The 20,287-nt window shown below is 40.9% G+C and overlaps 1 protein-coding gene and 1 long non-coding RNA gene across 4 annotated transcripts in view; one reads left to right on the forward strand and one right to left on the reverse strand.

Annotated features, from left to right (window-relative positions):
* Window positions 1-2,135: 2,135 nt before the first annotated feature.
* LOC134728625 (uncharacterized) lies at window positions 2,136-12,138 on the reverse strand. The gene is made up of 3 exons (XR_010109225.1): window positions 11,740-12,138; window positions 10,815-10,948; window positions 2,136-2,517 (listed from the first exon to the last, which is right to left on the reverse strand). It is a non-coding gene; the product is annotated as an uncharacterized LOC134728625 (long non-coding RNA).
* Window positions 12,139-14,141: 2,003 nt separating this feature from the next.
* The window catches only part of NBAS (NBAS subunit of NRZ tethering complex), a 393,407-nt gene continuing 387,261 nt past the window's right edge, over window positions 14,142-20,287 (forward strand). For 2 of the 3 annotated variants that reach the window (XM_003826980.5, XM_034952644.3), the window contains exons 1-3: window positions 14,142-14,839; window positions 17,384-17,438; window positions 19,209-19,245. In XM_003826980.5, the coding sequence (XP_003827028.3) occupies window positions 14,723-14,839; window positions 17,384-17,438; window positions 19,209-19,245 (209 nt within the window). In that variant the 5' untranslated portion in view covers window positions 14,142-14,722. The remainder of the gene's footprint in view (window positions 14,840-17,383; window positions 17,439-19,208; window positions 19,246-20,287) is intronic. The other variant, XM_055108231.2, reaches the window with a different exon arrangement.

Here is a 20,287-nt window from a genome sequence, read left to right on the forward strand (position 1 = left end):
GAGAACCACTTGAGCTCAGGAGGTCGAGGCTGCAGTGAGCCATGATGGTGCCACTGCGCTCCAGCCTGGGTGACACAGTGAGACCCTGTCTCAAAAAAAAAAAAAAAAGCTGGAACTTTGAGGGAGGAAGGGTAGACAGGAGTTTTATGCTAAATGGGTTGGCTGAACATACATATTTAACAGGTTATAGGAGTTAGGAATATTAATGAAAGGGGGTCACACATGAGTGTGATAAGCAAACATATATGTTACATACATCCCATGTTGACTTTGCAGTGGAGATGTATCATTAAAATGCAGTAATATTAGACTCCATATGTCAAAAGGAAGTGTAGGACGTGAAGGTGCTTTGTGCACAGTCTGTGTAAACTGGCCAGAACCCTTCCATGGTGGACGGTCATTCCTTCAATGGAAGGGGTGCTTTGGTCAGCTGTCATGTCAAAATCTTGAAAAGGGAGGAGAGTCTGGCTGAGACACCAAGGAACTGGTTGAAGTTGATGTCAGTGGAGAAGTTTTCTGTTCTTTGCTTTCCAGGGCTGTTTTCTGTTTAACTCTCAAGTAGTGGTTAGTGAGGAAGGGGACATACTGAGGCATGACCAACCTCCCATCTTGTCTCAGCCAGGAAACAGTTTTGTTTTGTTTTGCTTTTGAGATGGAGTCTCGCTCTGTCACCCAGGCTGGAGTGCAGTGTCGTGCTCTCAGCTCACTGCAACCTCCACCTCCTGGGTTCAAGCAGTTCTCCCTGCCTCAGCCTCCCTAGTAGCTGGGATTACAGGCGCCTGCCACCACGCCCAGCTAATTTTTGTATATTTAGTAGAGATGGGGTTTCACCATGTTGGCCAGGCTGGTCTTGAACTCCTGACCTCAGGTGATCCACCTGCCTCGGCCTCCCAAAGTGCTGGGGTTACAGGCATGAGCCACCGTGCCTGGCCAGGAAAGTTTTTAAAGATTTTCTGGGGTCTCCTTGGCCGAGGGAGATCTGTTCAGTCCACTGGGGAAGAGGGGGCTTGGGAATTTATTTTTATTCCTTGATTCTTATCTACAGTAAAGTTTGAGGAACACTAGTTTAATAAATTATAAATGTGCTGCTGAAAAGTTTCCACCAAAAAAGTGATCTGGGCAAAGCACATTTGCTATACGTTCAAGCATGTTAATGGTGAGGCATAAACAATGGTACTAACATCCAAAGGGAAACACATTTTTAGGAGGAGGATGACATGTCTTCAGGGCAGCTTCCTGGACTGCCCTCTGTGAGGGCTTTAAGGAGGCTGGGGCTGCTGCTGGGGGGATGTGGGGAGTACCCCGTGCTACCTCCTCCTCCAAGGCCCCACACAGGGGCCTGGCCTTCCTTCCTTCACAGTAGCTCAGGAATCGAAAACGGAGGAAACTGAAGCTGCCAGGCCTTCTTAAAGCCTGGGCTAAAAAGTAATAGTTTTCACTCACGGGCCCAGTCCAGATTCAAGGGGAGGAGACATAAGCTCCACGTGTTTACCCACCAAAAGTGACTATCTCCCTGTGACAGTTGATACTGAGTGTCAACTTGATTGGATTGAAGGATGCAAAATATTAATCCTGGGTGTGTCTGTGAGGGTGTTGCCAAAGGAGATTAATATTTGAGTCAGTGGGCCGGGGAAGGCAGACCCACCCTTAATCTGGTGGGCACCATCTAATCTGCTGCCAGCGAATATGAAGCAGGTGGAAAAATGTGAAAAGAAGGGATTGGCTCAGCCTCCCAGCCTGCATCTTTCTCCCATGCTGGATGCTTCCTGTTCTCGAACATCGGACTCCAAGTTCTTCAGTTTTGAGACTCGGATTGGCTCTCCTTGCTCCTCAAGCTTGCAGATGGCCTATTGTGGGACCTTGTGATTGTGTCAGTTAATAAACTCCTTTATATATCTATACTATTCTGTCCCTCTAGAGAACCCTGACTAATACATCCCCCCCCCCATAGAAAGATTGGAATACTTTTCCTCAGCCTAAACTCCCTTTCTTTTTACTGACTGCAAACTGATGAAATTCTATACCTGCTCCCTCTACACCCTACTCCACCCCCAATTTTTATATGTAACATCTGATATCAAACCAGCTTCATTTTGCTCATGGACAGCAAACCAATCATTGGGACTGTGGGTTTTGCAAAAAAGAAAAGATTTTATTTTGTGAGATTGCTTACCAGGCTGCTGAGCAAGGAGAAGGAGAACAAATCGCAAATCCACCTCCCTGAAAACAGGGCTTAGGGGTAATTAGCGGGATAGAAAGCAGGATGGTGTGAAGTATGGGTAAAGGTGATTGGCAGGTGGGAAAGGTGAGGTAATCAGGGTTTCTGCACAAGCGTAATTGAGCTACATGGCTCTTCATAGGATGCATGTTCAGAAAATGGTTGAATTAGCATGAAAGGAGGGTGCAGGTTTTGGCCCTTTGACATCAAAAGGTCATGCTTTACGCACCCATGCAGGCTCAGTTGAAGGGTTGATGGTCTCAACTGGCTTGAACTCAACAAGAACTGCCTGCTAGCTCCTGCAAAACAACATTAAGCACTTATTATTATGGTGACCCACTGTCAGAGCTGTTATCTATAAGGAGGCTAGTGGAAGTTTAGTTGTGCATTGTTTGGCTACTATGACTTGCTAGTGGGAATTTTAAGATTAACTGGATGTAAGCAATTAAAAGCAAGCAAGGCAGGTTAAATTAGGCAGGCTTAATCAGGTTAGCCCTCAGTTTCCCATCTTGCTTAATACATGCTAAAGTAAACAGAATATGAGCTATGTCTTAACCATTTGTTTGGAAGAAATTTTCAGCAGCATATTTATATTTCATTGTTTACACCAGTGCTCTTCAAATGCAAGTAGCTTAGAATTACTCCAGGGAGGCCGGGCGTGGTGGCTCACAGCTATAATCCCAGTGCTTTGGGAGGCTGACACAGGTGGATCACTTGAGGCCAGGAGTTTGAGACCAGCCTGGCCAACATGGCAAAACCCCGTCTCTGCTAAAAAATATGAAAAAAATTAGCTGGGTGTGGTGGCACATGCCGGTAGTTCCAGCTACTCAGGAGGCTGAGGCAGGAGGATTGCTTTGACCTGGGAGGTGGAGGGTGCAGCGAGCCAAGATCGCGCCACTGCACTCCAGCCCCGGCAACAAGCGAGACTCTCTCTTTAAAAAAAAAAAAACAGAAAAAGAATTACTCCAGGGAGTTCTTTCCCCAATGCATATTTCAAGGTCTAGCACTCAGGAATTTTGGTCTCCCCTGTCCGAGGTGGAGCCCAGGAGTGGGCATTTAAACAAATTCCCTAGGTGGGTGATTCTAATGCAGGTGGGTTTCCTTGGATGACACATGTGGAAAGCTTAGTTTAGAATATTATTGTTTTAAGCTTCACCAACATGGTCATTTGGATTTCATGGCTTTATTCTTAGATGTCATTTTATTTCCTACTTCTTGATCTGTTAAAGAGATGAATGTTAAAGTGGTAAGGACAGATTTTAATCAGTAATATACTATTGCAATAGGGAAGAATGTCCAGCATGAACTAAACTCAACTTGGGAGGTGGTGGGGGGACTGCTGGAGCTTGAGCAGAGTCAGAGAAGTGAAAATTAGGAAGATTGGTCAGTGTAAATGCCCATTAAGTCAGCTGCAATTAATCAATTAATTAAAGTTAGGGTTGTATTCTCCCAGAGACTAGAGACAGTCATTCTTTATGATTACATTTCAAAGGAATGGCTTTCACTGCTGAGTTGTTGGAGAAAGGTGTACATCTCAAAGGGACAGAGGAAGGATTCACAATTGTAAATAGTGCATTGAGTAAAATTTAGTAAATGCTCTAAGAAAGGGTGGTCAGGGGCCTATGGTCAGGTGTTGGCTGGAACAAACAGTAAATTCTTTTAGAAGCCTTGTGCTTTCTCAGGCCCTTTAAGGATAGCTAGGGTCACTTACGGTGGTTGTGGCTCTGAGCTGTTGGTAACTGTTAGTGTTTGCTTAAGTCTTTAAATGGGGAGAGGAAGAGAGTGGACGAAATTGTTTACACTAAGAGTTTGTTGTTTTCATAGGGCAAGGTTGAGGCCTGGCAGATAAGAGGGCTCAGAGGAGCCTGGCTAGATTTTGGTTGAGAACCACGCTTTAGTTTATGTCCCCCAAACCATTCCTAATGGTTTCCCATTAGGAAACCAAGATATGAATAGATTAAATAATTCCTGCAAGGCTATAGAACTAGTCAGTAACAGAACTATTATTCAAAACAAGGTCTCTCTAACATTAGAGTCTATCCCAGAGGTAGGAGAAGGAGCTGGAAGATTGTAGAAGTCAAGATCTGTGAGAAGTGGAAGAAATGACCTTCTATAAATGTGCCCTGACTGCAAAACTATTGTTTCATCTGTTAGGTTCAATGTAAATTCTAGAGCAATTTTTAGCATAGGGATACATTCGACTTTAACATGCTATTTTCTTACTTGGTGACTTCAGTTTGGTAAAGATTTTTGCCTACAATCTTTCTTTTAAATGCTTTCAATCTTTCTTTTAGTTCATCCTTTCAGGACTTAATTAGGTTCCAAAGTTTCTTTTAAAAATCATTTATCTCATATCTGTATCAGAATATAACAATTTAAACTTAAAAACTTTAAAAGTTTAACATTAGGTATACATTTTTTATCTAAAGAGAAGCCTAAAATGATAAGGACTTCAATAGGAAACAGTTTGCATGAAATTCCATGGAAGAGCTAAAACCACTAACATTGAGAGACATTTAATAATTCTTCCTCAAACGGTTTTTAATCCTTGGTGTTTAATTCAGTTTTTCCACATAGCTGAAGGTGTCTGACCCTGATGCTTTAATAACTTCTACATTTTGAGTTGGTACTTTGCCCTATCAAAATACATATTAATTACTTGTCAGTTTCATTGAATTTTTGTACTTTTGGTTAATATTTCCATTGTAGTTTTCTATTAGAGGAAACTCAAAGATAAACTGAAGAACTTAACCAAAATCCACTACAATGGTAGAAAAAAAATTATGGCTCATGAATGGTCCGTTCATTGAGAGAAATTTTTTTCGAGCTTACATTATTTTGCTGGAAAAAATAAGTGATTTTTAAAAGTTACAATCTCCCTTTTAAGCAAAAAAGGTTAATCTATAATAGCATCAACATAACCATGTATAATTCATGTAGTCAATAAATATTTTCTCAGGGCCTGCATTCAGGCTGGGTTTACAGAGATTAAAAAGCCATTGGCCCTGTCCACAAAGAATTACAGTGTTTTGGTTTTGTAGTTGCCTTTTGAATTTTTGTATTATTGGTGTTATTTGAGACTCCCTAGCCTTGCCGCCTGTGGACATGAATGGTAATGATCGTAATAGCAAATATCATAATTTCACTAGTCTTGTTCCTAGTCGATGACAGAAGACATGCAGTCATTTGTAAAATCCTCTACCAAATATTTCTGGGGAGTCCCAGGATATCTGATACGTGTTGGCACAAAGGTCCATTACTCTGCCGATCATTTCCCTTTGGAGCCGTTGCTGATCTGCTGCCTGGGGTCTGTGCTGTCTGTGAGCTGCATGGCTGTTTGTATCAAAGTAGGGGGGAATGCCTTCCCCCTTTTTGTTTCCCTCTGCTAGGTTCAGAGGGTTTCATTTAGTCAATTTGTCAGAGAAGACATCCTAAAAGACTCCCACAAACAACAAGAGTGCTAGCTAATATAGAAACAAAAACAACTTTTAAAATGAATGAATGAGTTTGTAAGAAAGTAAAAGATATCTGAGTCCTAGCAACAGGTGTGGGAATCCATGGAAGACGGGGGAACTGACGCTTTAGGGATATTTATGGATCCGGATGTCCAGAGCTTTGATTGCAGGGCTGAAAATAGTGGAAGTGGGAAGGGGAGGCTTGGATCGGTGTAATGGGAGTGGATCTCTAGTCACTCTAAATAAAGTTAGCACCCATGAAGAGCTACAGTTTTTTTTTAATCCCATAAAAAAGAGGCAGAGAGCAAATAAATTTGTCTGTTCAGCCTGGAATCTGAGTGCATATAAAAGTCTCCTTTAAGAATTTGTTGCCACAGCCTGACACTCTTGTAAGTTTGGAGCCTGAATTTACACTATTTGTATCATGTGAAACAAACTTTAATTTAAAGTGGACCCAAGTCTACTGAGTGCTTTGCAGACATGAAGGCAAGTCTTTTCAGGGGGAAGGCACCCTCCATCTGAGGCCTCAAAGAATCCTCAGAACTAGAATTCCAGAGCATCTGAGCAAACAATAAGACACACACACACACACACACACACACACACACACACACACACACACCATAAAGAAAGAAGCCACCATGGGCAAGAGTCAGCAGAAAAAAATAGATACTCAAGGGGTTCAGGTATTAGAAATACCAGGTAGAGAATATAAATTATGTTTGATGTGTTTCTAAAAGTAGGACTTTAACAGAAAAAGAAAGTAACGAAATGATCAGCAGCCTTGAGTTTTAAAGAAATAACTTCTAGAAATAAAAATATAATAATTAATATTTAAAAACTTGATGGAAAGATTAAGCAGAGAAAGCTTAAAAGTGAATGTGGGCATTGGAATCGAGATTAGAAGAAATTACACTGGATACAAAACAGAAAGACAATGAGGTATAAAGTGTGAGGGGGGCTGAGACGTACAGAGGATACAACGCCCCATCATCTGTCTAAAGTGAATGGTGTACAGGTGACATGTGAATAGGTAAGAACTGAGAATTTTCTTTTTTCTTTTCTTTTTTTTAGAGCTGTGGCCTTTCTCTGTCAGCCAGGCTGGAGTGTAGTGACACCATCATAGCTCACAGCAGTCTTAACCTCCTGGGCCCAAGCGATCCTCTCATCTCAGCCTCCCCAGTAGCTGGGACTACAGGCATGAGCCACCACGTCTGGCAAATTTCTGGCTAGTTAAAACAATTTTTTAAGAGACAGAGTCTGGCTATGTTGCCCAGGTTAGGACAGAACTTTCCATAAGTGATTAAAACAAATAAAGGGAGTGGGGGAAATTCATATTCTAAACTTCTGAAATTACTCTTTATAAGAAAAGGGGAGGGTGGGGCCAGGTGCGGTGGCTCACGCCTGTAATCCGAGCACTTTGGGAGGCCAAGGCAGGCGGATCACGAGGTCAGGAGATCGAGACCATCCTGGCGAACACAGTGAAACCCTGTCTCTACTAAAAATACAAAAAAATTAGCCGGGTGTGGTGGCGGGCGCCTCTAGTCCCAGCTACTCGGGAGGCTGAGGCAGGAGAATGGCGTTAACCTGGGGGGCGGAGCTTGCAGTGAGCAGAGATCCTGCCACTGCATCCCAGCCTGGGCAACAGAGCGAGACTCTGTCTCAAAAAAAAAAAAGGGGGGAGGTTGGAAGAGAGAAGTGTGTGTATGGGAGGTGTACGCATGGATGCATACGTGAGTGTTGTATTAGCTTAATGATTATTGCATCACCTTATTCCATTGGGAGAAATTTCTCTTTATCTTGGTTTATACTTGTTATTTATTCTGTCTTTCCCTGCCTCAAATTGACAGTTTTCTTAATGTCCTTTATTCTATTTTATGTTTTGGAAGATATATGTTGTAATTCTTTCTATCCCTTGTTTGTGGTTTTTAAAATTGTAAATTTACCTTTTTCCCCCAATATGTTATTATGAAAGTTTTCACATATAGTATAGTTGACAGAATTTTACCATGAACACCCATGTACCCACCAATGAGATATCATTAGTATTTTACTATACTTGCTTTATCACATCTTTCCATGTATTTATTTATCTTCCATCTATCCATTAACCCATCTTATTTTCTGATGCACTTCTGAGGCACTTCAAATTATATTACAGATAGTTTACCTTTGCTTTTAAACCAAATAAAACTAAAAAGCTATTTTCACTTTTAAGTCAATAATTGATCAATTTACCAATGTATTTTTTTCTTTTTATGAGATGGAGTTTCGCTCTTGTCGCCCAGGCTGGAGTGCAGTGGTTCAATCTCGGCTCACTGCAACCTCCACCTCCCGGGTTCAAGCCATTCTCCTGCCTCAGCCTCCCAAGTAGCTGGGATTACATGCACCCGCCACCACATCTGGCTAATTTTTTGTATTTTTAGTAGAGATGGGGTTTCGCCATGTTGGGCAGGCTGGTCTCGAACTCCTGACCTCAGGTGATCTGCCTGCCTTGGCCTCCCAAAGTGCTGGGATTACAGGCATGAGGCACCATGCCCAGCCTACCAATGTATTTTTACCAATGTATTAGTCCACTTCTTGCACTTACTTGCTGCTGATTTATGCATTTGTTACTGTATGTGCCTCTGGTAGGGCCTATTTCCCAGTTTGATGTTCTGTATAATTTGTGAGTGAGAAAATTGGGGGGAGGAAATGGTCTGTTTGAATTGCATTGCTAATTAGTGTAAATGAGATTTCAGTAAGGGGCTGGACATTGTTTCTTTGCTAAAACCATGCATGAGCTTTATATCTATTTTGGCTGCCAAGATATATTATAAAAGTCTTAGAATATTTATGGAAGGATTGATTGGGATTCTGCAGGCTTTCTAGAGGAAATAAAATTTCTTGAATTGCTCTCAGTGTTATTTTATATTATGATTAAAATTTATATTCTTCATAAAGAGCTAGTGCACCATCCAATCAAATACAAATGTATGACACCTATGACAGGTAGTGTTTAAATGCCCAAATTCAATTTTACTATGCAATTTCAACTTTAAAATAGAAGCAACTTCATATGATGATCTAATCTCTTTTGTCTCTAATATTGAAAAGCATAAAAGGGTTAAATGCTGAATCATTAATGGCTTTTAGCTTAATGGACTTTTTAACTGATAGGAGCTAAAAGGCTGAGCTCCTACTAATGAATCTATGGGCTAATGACAGCTATACATTGATGAGTTAAGAGAAGAAAAATGATTCCCTTTTTTTTTTTCTTTGAGACAGAGTCTTGCTCTGTCGGCCAGGCTGGAGTGCAGCGGCACAATCTCGGCTCATTGCAACCTCTGTCTCCCGGGCTCAAGCAATTCTCCTGCCTCAGCCTCCCGAATAGCTGGGATTACAGGGGTGTGCCACCGTGACTGCCTAATTTTTGTATTTTTATTTCTTTTTAGTAGCGATGGGGTTTCACCATGTTGGCCAGGCTGGTCTCGAACTCCTGACCTCAGGTAATCTGCCCGCCTCGGCCTCCCAAAGTGCTGGGATTACAGGAGTGAGCCACCACGCCTGGCCAAAAAATGATTCCTTTATGTGAGATGATGTTAAGTTTTTGTCTAATTCTAAGGAAGAATGTCTGCTGTGGTCATCAGCAAAGTGAATGAGGATTATATTCAGTTCAGTTGAAGTACACTTAATATGCTATAAGGCTAGGAAGAAATAGGAAAATTTTTCTAAATTTATTTCCTTTTCATCAAAGGCTTATATCATCATCAGATCACTACTCTTTAAAGTGGGTAAATCATAGTACCTTCTCTGTTAGACAAAAACTATTTCATTTGTGGCTTTACCATTACCAGCATGTGACCTTGGTTGGGTCACAGTGATTTAGAGCCTCAGTTTACTAAAGTACATCTATATCTACTTCTAGATACCTGGTATAGTGCTTGAAGCAGGGTAGGTACACAAAACATAGTGATGATGATAATGATGATGATGCCTACTTTGAAAATGTCTCAGATTTTATTTATCTTATTTCCTTAAGCAGTTTACAGTTACCATTTGTGTTGGTTATTTGGAAAACATAATTTTTCTTTTCAGAATGATTTATTCATAAAAAAGAAACTAAGAGAGAGAGAAAAGAGGCTGGGTGCAGTGGCTCACACCTGCAATGTCAGCACTTTGGGAGGCTGAGAGGTGCGAGGCTCACTTGAGGCCAGGAGTTCAAGATCAGTCTGGGCAACATAGCAAGACTCTGTCTCTCCAAACATTTAAAAGAAAAAAAAAAGACTTATTCATGATTTCAAATATTTTTGAACCAGAGATGGACTTTCAGCTAAATTAAGGAGTTGATTAGATGATCATAACAGTATTTGTCAACCAAACTCTTATATATAATGTATTTAATTTTCCTTTGACAGGTTGATAATACCCCAGTTCCACATGTTGGTACTCCTGGTCATCCTTAACTGTTTATTTTCACTTTGAACCATCTGAGTGCTCCATCTATGTTTTTAAATAATCTTTTCCATGACGTTCTCGGTAACATGCGGTAGTTTAAAGAAAAAGCACAGGATCAAGACCTGAGGACCTTGTCTGAATTTTAGCTCTGTTGTAATCTTGGATTTCTCTAAGCTTTAATATTCTTATCTGTGAAATAGAGATAGACTCTGTCTTCTGAGTCTGTCAATTTTAGCAGTGGCTGTGAGGATGGAAAAGCTCAGTAAGCTATGAACGCTCTCAATTATTAACTAATAACACCAATCTGTCAATTCAGAAGCAACATTGCAGAGATCCATACACAACATACAGATTCTAAATTTGGTAAATCTTTAGCTGGGTGTGGTGACACGTGCATGTAGTCCCAGCTATTTGGGAGGCTGAGACAAGAGGATCGCTTGCATCCAGGAGGTTGAGGCTACAGTGAGCTGTGTTTGCGCCACTGCACTCCAGCCTGGGTGACACAGCAAGAGCCTGTCTTAAATAAATACGTACATAAATAAATAAGGTAAAATCCTTATTCCAACCCATGTCTGATATTCTATATTTTAAGGTAAAATAAATAATGCAAAATCCACTGGTAGAAACACCAAGAGAGGGGTGGTTTCAATGCCTAGAAACTCAAACTAGTTGAAGCATAAAAGAGAATGAACTAGATCACTTACCTGGGAAGATGGAATCATACAGGTGTCTCTTGTTTCAAGCATGCTTGTATCAGATGAAGTCTCTACCTCTTTCTCTTCTCAGTTTTTTTCAATGTATTGGTTTCATTCTTTCACTATATAGACAGGCTTTCTCTCTGGAATGAATAAGATGGATGCTAATAACCCCAATATTCTTCAAACTCTGTAACCCAAAAAGTCAAGGAGCCTTTTCCTCCATTTCCACTTAAAAAAAAAAAAATCCCAGGGAAGGATTCTCAACCTGATGCTCAAAGTAGCAGGAATGGAGTTCTTTGGGTCAAGGGGGCAGAGTTTGGGGATTGGCGGCCCCTCTAGGAATTATCTGACTGAGTGAATGAAGAGCAGCTAGAACAGTCTCCGAAGGAAGCAAAGGGCCTGGGCAGACAAAAATGACCAGTGTCACTACAAGCACGAGGGAGGAAAGGAGAAGAGAATAATGACGAACAGAAGAGTCTTGCTATCCTTGTGAAATGCTCACCACCTCTTCATTAAATTACCCACTCTGCTGTTTAGGATTAGTGTGACAATCATCTCAGTTTGCCCATGACAGCCCTGTTTCATGCTTGTTGTCCTAGCATAACTATTAAAATCATGGCTTTTTCTTTTCAAAAACATCCCATTTTGGATACTTTGCTATATAGTCACTGTAAATAAGACCAAGTAGCAATTTGGCTTCAGCCACTCAATCTGTTTTAAGTCATCCTATTCCTTTGATTCAGTTGAACTTGATCAGTTCTTTGCCTTTTCTTTTCCAACCCGTGTCTGATATTCAACATTTGGAGTTCTTCTTGTGGCATACATATTCTTACCATCTTCTTCCCTTTTATTGGTCATCTCACATTTCTCCCCTTCCAGGAACTCTTCTGGATTTTAACTAGTGGTGCTGAAGGTTTAACAACCCACTTACCTGCTCAGAGCATCTCTGCTAGTAGAATTTTTCTTCCAGGGATTGCTTCAAGTTAAATGTATACTCCCTCTCCAAATAGCATAGATTCATCCTGTGACACTTCGGTTGTTGTTTCTTCAGAGTAGAAGCTCTCTGCCAGGCATGAGTTTATGTTTTCTGTCCTTTTGTACATGCTATGGTAAGTGGGGTATGGATGAGGATGGATAAAACAATTAACATGGTGTGAGGCTGGGCATGGTGGTGCGTGCCTGTAAACCCTGCACTGTGGGAGGCCGAGGCAGATCACTTGAGCCCAGAAGTCCAAGACCCCCCATCTCTACAAAAAATAATAAAGTTAGCCCAGCATGGTGGCATGCACCTGTGGTCCCAGCAACTCAGGAGGCTGAGGTGGGAGGATTGCTTGAGCCCAGGAAGTAGAGATTTCAGTTAGCTCTCTTTGTGCCACTGCACTCTGGCCTCAGTGAAAGAGTGAGACCCTGTTTCAAAAACAAAGACAAACCAACAAAAATAGTGTGATGATGGTAAAATAAATAAATTCTTCATGGTGTATTTGCAGTGGTCCCCTTTGCACACCAGCTAAGAAGGAAGCATCCTTTGCCAGTTTGACCAGCTATCTCCTGGCCGTGGTTGTACAGATTGAGTGAAAGTGGTGAAGAGAGTGATGAAACAGAAAGCAACCCCAATATCTATCTGAGAAAGGATGAGACAGAGGAATAAACAGCCAAGGAAACTTGGTGTGGAGAAATAGGTGGGGTTGTACTGAGGTACTGGAGGACTCCAGTAACCAGCCCTCACACCGCATTCCATGTGCATGGTGTTCCTACCTCTTCATGTTCTACCGCATGCAATGTGGGCGGGGCTCCCTGGAGGTATACAGTTTGTCAGCCTTGTGAGGTAGGGAGAAGACACGTCTGGTGTTCACAATGAGGGTTTTGATTGAAAGGCACAGCTGCTATGCAGAGAAATACTATGGGGAGACAATGTGTAAAAGATTTTCTGGGAAGTCTGTCATTTATTCAACAAATAATATATATTTTGTCCTCTGCTCTATGCCAGGCACTGTTATAAATTCTGGGGATATAGCAGGGATGGATATAGCATTTGCATGCATATAGATAGAGCACCTGGCATGGCTTATCTTTTAGTGAATGGAGACAGATAATAAGCAAATATACTGTATAACCATTTAAGTGATGACAAGTGTAATGGAAAAAATAATAGAGCAGCTCTGGAAAGCTGGAGTTGGAGAACGGTCATTGCAAATTTAAAAATGAGCAGTCAAGGTAGGCTTCAGAGAGAGATGACATTTGAGCAAAAACTTGAAGGAGATAAGGGAGGAACCAGGTAAACATCTGGTAGAAAGCCTTCCAAGTGGAGGGGACAGGCTTTGCAGAACTCCTGAAGTTGATGTGTGTCTGGTGTGTTCAGAAATAGAGCCAGTGTGGCTGAAGGTAGTAGGGGGAGCAGGAAATGAGGTGTGAGATTTAGGGGAGCAGGCAGATGACGTAGGGCTTTGAGGTCATTAAACTTTGAGAGAAATGGGAGCTGGTTAGAGGCTTCCCAGCAGAGGCTTTTAATTGCATCACTGCCTAATGCATCTTGATGGATATCATGAATATAATTATCTCAAGGGATATTCAGTATTTGTGTTTCTTTTGATGTGAAACAGTGTAATACCTTGTACAGTATATATTCATTCATGTTACAGTAGGCTCTGCTTATAACTGTCCACAAAGAGGTATTTGTTGAATGAATGAATGAATGAACAAATGGGGTTGACCTTTTCGCTCCCTCCATGCGGGTTCTCAACCTATTATTTCAACTTTATTGCCCCTACACCCTTTCTCAACTTGGGTTCTATTCACCCGTCTTGTTGAGTACTAATTAGGAAAAAAAAAAAAAAAAAAAAAAAAAGGCAGGCTAGTGGGAGCAGGGAAAAACAAAGAGATAAGGCAAATTAGCTATACGTCTGTCTTTCTTCATGGTCCAAAACATATAAACAAAAGGAAGAAACAAATAAGCCATAGGTCTACTTTTCTTTATGGCCCAGGACATATGGCCCTTCTACCCAGATAACGTACTTAACTCACAAACCTCCTGCTTACCTTCAAATGCCTCAATTTCTGAAACACTTCAGCTGACAAAAAAAAAAAAAAAAAAAAAAAGAAAGAAAGAAAGAAAAAAAAGCAAGTTAACTCCCTGCTACCTGGTGTTATCAATCACTCCAAGTTCCAGTCTATAAAATTCTCAACAAGCCTTTGTTTCCTAGCAATGAGCTCCTCCTCTGCTGATTCGGCCCGCTGCTCCATGGCAACGAACTTTCATACTTTCTTTAATCTGTCTTTCTTTATCTACCACTGTCTTGGTAAATTCTTTTACTCCCACACTCAGAAAGTCGTCACTCACTGGCGACACGTTGAAAGAGTTCTTTCAACTCTGTATTTCTGCCTCTGTCTCTGCTCATTCCATTTCCCGCTACTTGAAATGCTTCTCCAGTAGATTAAAATTCTGCCTATTGTTAAAGACGCAGGGACAAGCTCCACGTCCTCCAGGAAATCCCTGCAGACTCTGGCCTTCGTTGCCTTTTCTGAGCTCCTGTAGCATCCTTCCTCTGCTACCTTTCATTGGATAACTTTAGTTGTTTATTTTAAAACCACTGTTTGAACTCTCTCTACGTGTTAGGCAAAGAATATACAAATGAACATTAGCATTTCAGTGGGGTACCTTTACTGTTTTATAGAAACTGAGTTATAAGAGAGGCTCAATGACTTGGCCGATCTCATGTAGATTAATGAACAAGGAGTGTATCAGGACCGGGACACAAGTCGTTCCCAAGACAAGCAATAGTCCCTGTCCTTCCTACTCATAAAAGGGTTAACCTAGCATTTCTTTGCCGTGAAACAAAAGCGGCCGCGGATAGAGAAGCTTGTCCTGTGAGGGATTCCGTAGAGACACTCCTCCGCTGCCTGAGTCCCCGGCGAACATGGCGGCCCCCGAGTCAGGGCCGGCTTTGAGTCCAGGCACTGCAGAGGGTGAGGAGGAGACGATTCTCTATGACTTGTTGGTCAACACCGAGTGGCCACCGGAGACTGAAGTACAGGTGAACCAGGCCCATCTACAGCAGCAGCCAGCTTGGCGCGGGCGCTTCGTGGGTAGAGCCCCGTAGCAGGAGCCACGTAGGGGAGTGGAGACGGGTGGGTGGGGGACTAGGGCCCGTTGGCTTGTGCGGTCGCCTTGGCAACGGCACCTTGGGCTAGCGGGGGTCTAGGGCGGGGTGGGGTGGTGGTCCCTGAGAATCTTCCTGGGCTCAGAATTCGGTTGTTGGGGGCTGGAACTTCGTGCTCTGGGGAGCGTACGATCCCACTTTGGTTCTTAGTTTCGCTCTCTGTATTGGGAGGAGAGGGGATTGTTAGTGTCGCTCTCTGTATTCGGAGGGGAAGGCACAGCGCTGGACTCGAGGGTCCTTTCTCCTATCTGGACCCTCAGTGGTCCCTTCTCGCGGTCTGGCTAGGGCTAGTCTGGGCCGACGCTCAACTGCGGTGGGAGAATTTTCCAGGACCTTACAGTCTGCAGCATCTGCCAGGCTGGTGCAGAGCGCAGAATCTGAGCCTTTACCCATACTGGGGGCTGGATCGCGCCAGGTCTTGTGTGTTTCAATAAAAGAGCATTTAATGAGGGTGTGCGTGTCCGTTCGTCCGTCTCGGTGTCACAGGTGCTGTGCTAGGTGCTAAGGATACAGAGATGAATATGTTTTCGTGGAGCTTCTCGTCTAGAGGGGAGACAGTCCCGTAAACGTTTTTCATAACCAAGCGTTTTATGCGCTATAGTTAGCGATGTGAGCAAAATGCCACGGAAGTGCAGAGTAAAGAGCTGCTGACTGGGATTGGGATCTCCGCTAGAGAAGGGTTATAGAGGTTGATAATTTATGGACTGGATCTTGGGATTATCAGTTGTTTGGTAGTGAAGGCCTCCCAGGTCTGTGATGAAGAGTAGGAACCATGGATCCATGTTTATTTTATTTTATTTTTTATTATTATTTTTTGGATCCATGTTTATTTAACAGATATTTATTGAGTGCTTAACACGTGCCAGTTACTGTTTTAGACCCAGAGGAAGCAGCCAGATCGAAAAGAACCTTTATTAAAGATTATGTAGTCCAGCCCATGTGAGTTATCTTACATTTTTTCTGAGTGTTTCTTTGCTGGAGAAACGACTCATTTTTCAGCCCAAAGTTTGTATTTTTTCCTCTGTAGCCTCCTTCCCACTGCAGTTTGTGCTTATCATGAATAATTTATTTTGTAGACGGGTAGAGATCTGCATATATTACTGTTTAATTTCAAGTACTTAGTTTGTCTTAATGTGAATATTTTTTGGGTTATGCAGCTAGGAAGCTGTTGCTGAGGCAGCTGGTTAGATAAGTTTCCACTCCTTAACACTCATTGGTTAATTGCAATAATGTTTCAGAATGCTTACCATAAATTGATTCCAAAAAAGTAACCACAGAATTAACTTACTTTGAAACCCTTAGCACTTTGTTTTGTGTTTGTGTGTTGGGGGTGGGGGAGTTCAATTGATTTCTGCATTCTATTGATTTCTGCATTCTGTTGATTTCAGCTGTTGAATTATAAGCTCTTGGAGGGCAGACATCTGATTCATCTTTATATCTCTCCCCAGGGCCAAATTGTGTCTTGCATGAATCCAACAATGAATTCATGTTTATTGAGTGAAATAACTTTTCTGTGTTTTTAAAAAAAAATCTGTCTACACTTACTGTATGTCCATTGTGCTTTTCTTGACAGCACTTTAGTGCATCTTATGCAGTGCCTAGCGTCATGAACCTACCCACGGTGTGTTCAGTCTATACTTATGGAATGGAATTATTTAATATAGCAATTACGTATCTGTGTATGTTTTGTTAGTAGCATTGTCTGTATAGACACACAACAGATAGTCAATGAATTGGCCTTGGAGATATGACCACTTTTCCTGTGAGCAAAACTTACAGCCTCAATAGAGTATGCTGAACTGGCAACCAGTATGGTCTTTGGCCTTGCCTTCTCTTGTCTTTGGATTGGTTTTTGATTTGGAAACAGTTTCCAGCTTCAATCCTTGTTCTTTCCTGCAAGGTTAGTCCTGACATGTGCCTGTAGCTCTGCTATGCTCACTTTACTCCTATTGTCCCGCGTCCTGTGTCTACTTTTTTTTTTTTTTTTTTTGAGACAGGGTCTCACTCTGTCACCCAGGCTGGAGTGCAGTGGCATGATCAGGGCTCACTGTAGCTTCGTAGCTTCAACCTCCTGGGTCACCTCAGCTTCCCAGGTAGCTGGGACTATAGGCATGCACCGCCATGCCTGGCCAATTTTTGTATTTTTTGTAGAGATGAGGTTTTGCCACGTTGCTCAGGCAGGTCTGGAGCTCCTGGGCTCAAGCAGTCAGCCCACCTTGGCATCCCAAAGTGCTGAGATTACAGGCGTGAGCCACTGCACCTGAACATCCAGTCTTTAAGTAGTTTTAAGACACTGCTTCCCTGTGCCCCAAACTCTGAGTATTAGTAAATAAAAATAAGTTTACATATTGTATAAGTAATACTGGTCTAATACTACTAGAAGATTCAAATGTAAGTGTTTTTTGTTTTAAATTCCAGCCTAGAGGCAACCAAAAACATGGTGCATCCTTTATCATCACGAAAGCAATTCGAGGTAAATATAGCTTATTTCTCTACAGTAATGATATGGTTAACAGTTAAAATGTGTTCTTTAGACTTCTGATGTGGAGCCTAATAAAAGTAATGTGTGTTATCTGAGTTTAATTATATATATATTTATATATACACACATATGTATGTATATGTATACATTTGTATATTTACGCATGCACGTTTTTAGCTCTAATGCAGCTTAGAGCTAAAGTACATAGCTTTGGTTTAACCATTATGGATGTATTCTAGAACAGGTGTCCTCAATTCCTGGGCCATGGACTGGTACCAGTCTGTGGTCTGTTAGGAAACAGGCTGCATAGCAGGAGGTGAGCGATGAGTGAGTGAGCATTACCACCTGAGCTCCACTTCCTGTCAGATAAGCGGCAGCATTAGATTATCAGGGAAGTGCAAACCCTATTGTGAACTGCACGTGTGAGGGATCTAGGTTGCATGGAAAAATTGTCTTTGTCTTCCACAAAACCAGTCCCTGGTGCCAAAAAGGTTGGGGGACGCTGTTCTAGAAGGAATGAAGGTCAAAGCCAGTATGAGTCTCAGAAAGTCAGTGGATGTTGAAGGTGAAAATACACTGAGAGACTATTTTAAGAGGTCTATGTGGTGTTTCAGATACATCTGGTCAGAGATACTCAAATTACAGATTTGGTAAGCCAGGGTATTCATTTAACTCCTGACAAATTTTACGTATGAACTAACAAGAGTCTGAGAAAGGATTGAGCACTAGGTTTACTGAGCTGGTGCCAGGACGGGTTTACCATATTCATTAATAGAGTTCTTTTATCGGACCAGAAAGGTGCCGTTACTCCTTTATGATTTTAGATAAGAAAACTTGCTCAAGGTCATTCATTTGGAATTTGACTGCATGTCTTTCTGGCTCCAAAGTCCATCCTTATACCAGTGAATTTAAGTTCCTTATAAAGAGAAAATTCATTTTCACAGAAGTTAAGTACTTGAAATTAACTGTAATCTTCTGATTATCCTTTTATCTTCTGATAAAATTACAGTTAATTATAGTTAATTTTATCTTCTGATACAAGAAGCACTAGCATATTCAGTTTTCATAATGACAAATGCTTTTAAATTTTGAGAATTTAGAAAATGTGTACAAATAATAAAAATTCATTGTAGAAAATACAGACACTATAGATAACTACAAATTAGAAAAAAATTTGTCCTCATCATACCACCTAGAGAGAATCTGTTATTCTTTAGATATTTTTCCATTGATATATACCTAACTGCATACACAGGTACACACATACATGTACATTTAGGATGATAGAAAGCATTGTTTTTTCATAGCGTGTTAGAGGTTTTGTTTTCCGTGGGCTTTCCCATTTTAGGTATTACTATTTTAAAAACCTTTGCTATAAAGTGTAAAATATATCTTGCTTTAATTTTTTATACAAATATTTTGGTTTCTAGGGGGTGATTATTATAACTTCTAGTCCATGGTTTCATGAAAGCTTCTTAGATTAAATTTAACATCTCAAACTGCTTTTATTTCTTGAACAGTTAGGAAATACTTGAAACTTTTGAATAACACACAAACATGGAATTTAATAAATATATGACCCTGTAAATGTTACAGTGTATATTAGGTTATATTTAGTCTCTCATTTTAAGACTTGAGTTCTTTATTTTTTTTAATGACTCGCTCTGTAGTATATTTTAGATTTCTCATCTATAAATCTAATTTGAAAATGATTCTTAACAGCTGATTTATATTTGGCTTTGCCATTTCTTTTGATTACAGATCGTTTATTATTTTTACGCCAATACATCTGGTACAGGTGAGTCTTCGGTTCTTCAGAGAAACAGTATGAACATCAAATATAAACAATATTGTTCTATATATGATTTGTTTTCATAATTGAATTCTAGATCATGATAAAGTTGTTGACATTCAGGCAAACTCAGTATGAGACATTTCAAACATTTAGTTAGGTAGAATCTGACAAGATATCTCAGTAGACTTAGGGTAGTTTTTGTTCCCTTAGTTACTATTAAGAATGTCTCATGACAATTTCTGCTTCCTCTGATGACTATTCTCAGGCTTATCTTGAATGTCCATATGAAGCATCTGTAGCTTGCATATCTTTTAAAATACATTTTTGTTCTTGTCACGTCATCTCACTTGTGGTTAATATTCAACTGCTGTATATCAGAGAAGGTTCTTTAGGTTTCAGTTCTTCTATATTTTTTAATTCCTTGAGTGTTAAGTATATTTTCAGGGATGATGCTAATTTCCAGCTTTAGAAAGAACAAAGAAATTATTATTATGACAAAAAAGTTATAATTCTGCTTTTAGATACATGTGTAGGAATTGTTTTATAGAATTATTTACATAGATTGCTTCTTCGTTGAGGATATCTTGTCATAAAGTTCCAGAGATAATGTAGTTCTATAAAAGAGACCTTTGGCGTTCTCTAGGACTTGCTCCAACGTCTTTCTGCTTTTACTCTATGTATGCGTGTGTGTATGTGCATACATGTATATATGTATGCATATTACAATTTCTATACTTAATTGTGTCACTTTTTTTGTGGGTGTGGGATATGATAGGATAGAGCAATGAGTAGCAAGAGAGAGTGGAAGGAGAGGATAGGAGTGTGGGAGGTGGGCTGTGTTTTCTGACTTCTCTAGGCGACAGCTTGTTAGTCCTGAACACCCTTGGATGAGGTGTCAAGCTTGTCTTGTTCAGGTTGCTGCTTGATAATTCTTTTTTTTATTTATTGAGAAGGAAGACTCAAAAAGTTAACTCTGCTACAAGCCCTATCCTCTGTGTGAGAACCTTATGATCAGGCATCAGAAGTAGGTATCTTTTTGTCTCCC

This window comes from Pan paniscus, chromosome 12 (genome assembly GCF_029289425.2).
Source record: "Pan paniscus chromosome 12, NHGRI_mPanPan1-v2.0_pri, whole genome shotgun sequence".
Taxonomy (NCBI): Eukaryota; Metazoa; Chordata; class Mammalia; order Primates; family Hominidae; genus Pan; species Pan paniscus.